At 38.6% G+C, this 6,979-nt stretch overlaps 1 protein-coding gene across 1 annotated transcript in view; it reads right to left on the bottom strand.

Annotated features, from left to right (window-relative positions):
- Positions 1–242: 242 nt before the first annotated feature.
- Positions 243–6,979, bottom strand: part of KIAA1109 (KIAA1109 ortholog) — a 108,175-nt gene continuing 101,438 nt past the window's right edge. The window contains exons 79-84 of the mRNA XM_010008907.1: positions 5,952–6,203; positions 5,214–5,417; positions 3,710–3,904; positions 2,656–2,790; positions 1,914–2,079; positions 243–955 (exon numbers count right to left, since the gene is read on the bottom strand). Coding sequence (XP_010007209.1) covers positions 739–955; positions 1,914–2,079; positions 2,656–2,790; positions 3,710–3,904; positions 5,214–5,417; positions 5,952–6,203 — 1,169 coding nt within the window. The 3' untranslated portion in view covers positions 243–738. The remainder of the gene's footprint in view (positions 956–1,913; positions 2,080–2,655; positions 2,791–3,709; positions 3,905–5,213; positions 5,418–5,951; positions 6,204–6,979) is intronic.

Here is a 6,979-nt window from a genome sequence, read left to right as displayed (position 1 = left end):
CTGCCGCGCCGCCCGCCTTCCTTCATTCCTTCCCACCGCCCTCCTTCCTTCCCACCGCCCTCCTTCCTTCCTTGCCGCCGTCTCCGGTGCCTCGGGCCGGGCCGGTGCTCGCTGCAGCCCCCCCCCCGGGCGGGCCGGGCTCCCGCAGCCCCCTCGCTTCAGTGATTCTCGATGCAAAGTCACACTTAAAACCCTTGTTTGTTTGTTTGTTTTAATCAACGAAGTTGAACAACAACAACGCTCTGTACAGTAGTTAAATTTTATTACAAGAGTAATAAACTTAATGATTTTTAGCACTAAGGCAATCACAGTTTCATAAGTTACATATATATATATATATAATTTACACAACTCTACATTCGACAAAAATCAAATTACCAGTCACATCAAGGAGGGGTTTGTGTTATGGCAAATAAAAGTTCATGAAAATTCACAGTTAATCTGCAAGTATTTTAAAGATGCAGGAATCATATTGCACATCATAAAACAGTGGATGCTGACGGGCAGATTTACAGTGTTCCAGCTATTCCTTCACAGAATATACCTTGGTCATCATCATGCAATAACTTCAAATACAGAATGGTAGCATGTACCACAGTAAACAGTTACTCACAATGTAAGTTTTAAATAGAGTAGCAAAAAGCTGTTAGGTTTCTCCTTAAACCATATTTAAACTCTTAAAATACAATAAAACACTTTGATAAAATCAAACGGAATTACGGTTGTCACATTATATTTTTAGTACTCTTCTTTGTCTTTTCCTTTCTTTTCCTTTTCATCCTGCAGTGCAGTACCAAGTTTCTTGATAAGAACTGACAAAACCTTGTCCAAAGGATCCATGACACCACGCTGCAGCCACTTGGGAATAGTAGTCCTTGCGTGGTGAAAGCCCAGCTTTTGGAGGATGTAGTCAACACCAACAGGATCGATTTTTCTCCCAGTCCAGGATATTAATCTAAAAAAACCCAAAACACCCACAAAATAGGTGAGCTTAATCTATAATATATAAATATAGCAGCTGGCATTTGTATAAGCAAACATTGATTTATTTTTTTTTTACCATTGTTACTTCTGACCAACTCCAGTCCAACAGGCATTGTTTCAAATATAATTTTTACAGATGAGCTGAAGATGACCAATGGAACGTCCCCTTCAAAGGAAAAGTATGCTCAAGGAGGCAAAAAGCAGACAGGACTGCCTCCTGATCATGTTTAAATTGATTTGTATTATTCTTGATAACACAAAATGCCAACTGTCAGCATTTATTTGGACTGGGTTGATGTATTGTTTTGATATGTGAATGAACACTTAGGTGCTCCAGCAGTGTCAGCAGAGATTGAAAGAAACAAACAAACCCTGACACAGAGAAAAGTAATTTTCAGGAATCAGAAGTGTATACTGAGAGCAGAGAGTTGCTGCTATACACACACTGCTTTTGTGCTAAGTTCAAACTGCCATTTAGCACCTTGTATACAGTACTTTTTTATTTTAAGGTAACCGTTTAAAGAACTACTAAAGCTGGAATGCTAAAAGTGGAAAACTAAAAGATAGAAAAACTATGGCAGAAAGTGAATGGATTGTTGCAGGACAGAGTAAAACAGGAATCTCTGGCCCTTGATGACTTTAGTTTTACTGTACCCTCATTCCCAAGAGCCCCCAACGTCTTTAATTGCCATAAGCTCTAATCTAGAAGTTAACTGATGTAACAGATAATAGCATTAGCCAGCTTTGGTCACATCCTTTTTGTCATTTCATATTATTCATACCAGCGCTAAGTAGCCAAAGATGAATCTTCAAGACTGATCCTCTTACAAGCTGAACAGCATCAGCTTGGAAACACTTGTGGTTTGCAGGACAGTTCCCACAGATAAAATGCCAAGAGAAAGAGATGGCAGATAAGCCTGGGTTGTTACCTCAGCGTGGGTTCCAAATGCCAAGTATTGCACATAAATTCTCTCCAGTCAACTGTAGTGTAAGTAATGCTTTCCTCTGCCTCTTTGTCAGCAGAGCTGTCCTCAAGAACACCAACGGAGTTTTTCTGCCCTGGACGAGCAGCCAAAATACGAGGAGGAAAAATTGCTACAAAACAGAGGAAAAACCCAATACCAGTCATTCATGAGCATCTCACTTGAGTTCTCTTTGTACATGGTTAATGAGACACGGGCACACATTGCAAGAAAAGAGAGAACCATCCTGAGTTTCAGTTTTACATGATTTCTGGTAAACAGTTTTGGTTTGAACAAAGTGCTAGTAAAAAAATATCCTATGAAAGCAGGAATGGACACTGGGTTAAACTGGAGTGTGGAACTCTCCCATCTCTCTGCCAGTCAAAAGCATCCAAATACAAGGGCTTTCTTTCCAATTCATCACAGCATTCAACAAAGCTTATCACATTCCATAAGCAAAACTCAGTCATGCTCCTAGTTTAGAACTTTTTTAGATTGACTAAATTTTTAAATAAATGCTCTCATTTTCTTTCATACTGATTTCTAATGCTGCTTCTCCCAATTTCAATGGAAGTCAGGTTTATTTTTTTTTTTATTAAAAACATTTTTAACAAGTCAACTCTATTAAAAAGCATGCAAGTATTCACTGTCAAATAGTCTGATAATTGCAGTTTGTCAGATGAGTATTACTGCATAAATAGCAACTTACCTTTTTCTTTTTCTTTTAGATAAGCAGACACCAAGTCATGCAGAAACATGATCAATTCTGCATCCATAGTTACACAAATGTGGTCTGTAAATTCAGTTACTACACTGCATTCCACCTTTGGTTTAACACTTGTATCTACAGTCAGAAAAAAAAAATCCTATTAGTACACTTGTAAGTGATACAGTGTACATAAAAGTACGGAGAATTTGAATACAAATACAAGTTATTTGAAAATTACATTGCTGTTAATGAACCAGAGACTCTGTCTGGTTCATGAACCAGAGTAAAAAGAGGAAGAACTGCAATTAACATCTGTGTTTAGCAGCTTCAGCATTTCTCAAACAATTTTTGCATCAGAGTAGCTTCTGATATATTTTTTAAGATGTTGAAAACAAAGAAATATCACCATGTAACAACCTTGATCATTCTCAACAGGGACAGTCAGCCTGCAGCAGTATCACTGGCTTGTGCTATGCTATCAGTGCATGATTTTAGACAGTAAGAAAAGCGGACAGTAGATTTTGCTAGTTTGGCAATTAAAAAAACAACCAAAGCCCAACAGGTTTACTTATTCAGCTGTACTATCCAGGATCCAGTATGGATTAAAACCACTGCTAAACCAAGAGAAACATCTACATTATTATCTTACACCTTCAGAAGTCTTATTTCCCACCAGTTCCAGTTTTAGTCTGAAGATAACATTTTGAAAATAAGAGCATAACATCTAGGTTCCTATCTCATACTCTCTCAGAACAGCTGTCCTCTTTAACATTTTAATAAAAATAAGAAAACCATCCCCTTAAGAACAACCAATCTAGCTGAAATGTTCATATTAATTTATCTTAGTAATTTTTTTCTATAGTGACCACTCTCTGTACTAGATCTTCACTCTCTCATCAGAATGCCCTCTACATGTTATTATGAAATTGTATCCTTTCTTGCAAATTTGCAGCAATTCTCAGATTAAATCCTCTTCTCATATCAGCACAGTAGCTTTGCATGTTATCTTCTCACTTCTGACAAATGGTCAAGAAAAAACAAATGTTTACTGCACCTTGTAATGAAGGCTCCTGGGGCTCTTGAACGTGAATAGATTTAAAATCCAGCTGCATCCTTGGCAATGCAAAGATGGTTTCAGTTTCATGGTTGTAACTGGAGCCACCTCTGAAGCCACTTAACAAGCTTGAGCTTTTCACTGTTGTGCTGCTTTCTGGGTTGTTCGCATCAACATTTCGAAGCAAGTTTAACTCTACAGAGACAACAGGAAATTCCTGAATTCAGTAGTCTTTATTAAAAAAAAGGTTCTCATCAGCACAGAGGGTGACAAATATTTAACAAAATATTTCTCATAATAAAAAGGAAGGTCATAAATATCACTTCCCTAACATCTGGGCACTTCTAAGCATCTTTATTAGGTTTCTGGAAGCTTAAAGTCCAAATGTTATTGATCTGACCACTCTATCACAACTCTGTTGTAGTAATGATCTTTCAGTTGAGATACAGAAAGTATGGGTTAAAAGTGTGTCCTTTGTGGTTTTAAATACACTAATACTTGAAATGAAAATAAATCTGATTAATACAAGTAATACCTAACTTCACCAAGGCAGCACTGCTGTCAGAAATAACTGCTGACCAGGAATCCAACTTTGTCACAAGACTTTTACCACAGTACACATGCAACATCATTTGAATTAGCTTTCAGTTGTTGATGTTGTGACAAGTTAACAAAAGCTACTATTTAATTGTAAAACTGCTGGTGTATGATGGTTAAGATTGTATCCTTTATCCTGCTCCCCAAAGCCAGCTACAAAAGGCCAAACAAAACTGTCCTTTGAATGGGGCAAAACAAGGCTACATAACATCTGACAGACAGCGCCTCTGTTGGTGAACTTCAACCATTACATCCTGTTGTGTCTTTCAAAAGGAAAGAATATTAGTATAGTATATCAATAACTTTAATATGTTTTTTTCAATAAACTCTCATGCTCACTTCTCACCACATGCCATTTTCTGCTATTTGTGCTTTCACAGGAATTCTGTTGATATCACCTACTGATTTGGTGGTTTGTGAATGAAATAGTAGCACCTGTATTTTAAGATTTCTTTTAATATTTTCTTGAAAGTTTTACTTTCAAATTAACATTTAAAGATATTATTCTAAATGTTTTAAGGCCCAGAAGTACTCAAGGTTGAAAACCTCTAGGCAGGTGAGTGATTGTCAAATGTTAGTTGCAAGTAGAGACAGAAATGTAAAATACATATTCCCACTTCAACTTAATCCATAAATCCTACTTGCAACCCAGATATGTAAGTGCCCTGTGCACTAGCAGAACATTCTGGCTTTACTGCAAAGTTTAAAAAGGACTTAGTTCAGTAAGACTTCCAGCTCTTTAGCATATTGCTCTGCTTCATTGCACCATTCCCCCCACAAGGTTCTCAATAAGAAAGAGCTTCCCTTCTCCCTGTAGCCCATCTGAAATTTAGCAGCTTTTCAACAGCACAATCTGCACTGCCGGGCAAGCAGACTAACCCCAAAACTTAACAAACATGAACTGAACCTTCATTCCTTGTGGCTGTCACATAGTTGAACCACTCCTTCACGCTGGCGACTCCGTGGGGGGGATTTTCGTGGCGGCGCCTCGTTATCTTTGTGATTGTTGCCATGGGGCTTTCCAGGGCTCCACAGGGCTTGGTGACCATAGTGTTATGGCCCAAGTGGAAGTCCAAGGTTTGCACAATATACGTGGAGTGTTCACTAGTACCTGCATTGAGGGCGGGGATGGAGCAGGGTGAGAGAGGAAAAAAAAAGGAAAACATCTTGGTAAGAGCAGAAGGACTTCTTCTCTCACTGTCCTCTCCTTGCAAAGGTATTGAACATTAATAATTAGTATGCTAGTGGCAATAAAAACTGCTATAAAGCTTGCAAACAACAGAAAAATTAAATTCTCAGTAGCTACAGGGTAAAAACATCTCAATATGAAGACAAATAGAAGCAATAAGATGATAAAAATTCATCATACAAAAACTACATAAACACAGACATGCAATTAATAATAATGCACTTTGTAGGTGTATTATCAGGGACATACCTGGAATATTTGAAAATGTACTTTGTATTATTCCACAGATAAAGCAAATTGTGGTAAAGATGGAGGGAACAAATTATTTTAGATAAGGGGTATATTTTGGGAAATAATCTTGATTCAGACAAAGTTTTTCTTTGATGTATTCTTACCAATACTTTCTTAAAATGCATTTAGAGGAATTTAGAGAAGTGAGGAAATGGTTTAAATTACCATCTTCCCAAACTTTCTGGGCTTCTGTCCAAAATGCAATATTGGGTTCTTCAAGGTGAAATAAGGCCCATGATTTTGAGCGGAAATTAGGTCCGTGAAAACAAGCCAGGGTCATATGGTTTCCATGCAGGCTCATGGATCCTCCAAATTGCATTCCATCTTCTGGCAATGGCATCTGAAACAAGGATATATGGCACCCAGATACCACTTTCAAAACTCCTGGCCAATGACGATGATGGGCTGCATCCAACACTAGAAAGTGAACATGCAATAGCAAGAACAAACTTTAGGAAAGAGAAAAATATAGGAAAATGCTGCTGGCATTTTTATATTTTTAATAAAACATGGAATTAGGTAATCACAATTAAAAAAGTGGTCAGAGACCTACTACACCACTTAGACGCACACAAGTCTACGGGCTACATCCAAGGATGCTGAAAGAGCTGGCAGATGTGATTGCCAGGCCACTTTCCATTATTTACCAGAAGTCCTGGCTCACTGGGGAGGTCCCAATGGACTGGAGGGTAGCAAATGTAACACTCATCCATAAGAACAGCAGAAAGGAAACTATAGACCTGTCAGTCTGACCTCGGTACCAGGGAAGATCATGGAGCAGATCATCTTGAGTGTTATTAGATAGCCAGGGGATCAGGCCCAGTCAGCACGGGCTTATGAAAGGCAGGTCCTGCCTGACGAACCTGATCTCCTTTTATAACCTGATGACCCAACTATTGGATGAGAGAAAGGCTGTGGATATTGTCTGTCTGGACCTCCAAAAAGCATTTGACACGGTTCCCCTTAGAACTCTCATAAAAAACTGGCTGCTCATGGCCTGGATGAGCACACAATCTGTTGGATCAAGCACTGGCTGGACAGTTGGGCCCAAAGAGTGGTGGTCAATGGAGTCAAATCCAGCTGGGGCCAGTCACAAGTGGTTGTTCCTCAGGGCTCAGTGTTGGGACTGTTTCTGTTTAACATCTTTATTGATGATCCTGATAAGGGCATAGAGTGTATTATCAGTAAATTTG

This window comes from Chaetura pelagica, unplaced genomic scaffold (genome assembly GCF_000747805.2).
Source record: "Chaetura pelagica isolate M959 unplaced genomic scaffold, ChaPel_1.0 scaffold221, whole genome shotgun sequence".
Taxonomy (NCBI): Eukaryota; Metazoa; Chordata; class Aves; order Apodiformes; family Apodidae; genus Chaetura; species Chaetura pelagica.
This window is presented reverse-complemented; position numbering and strand designations above follow the sequence as displayed.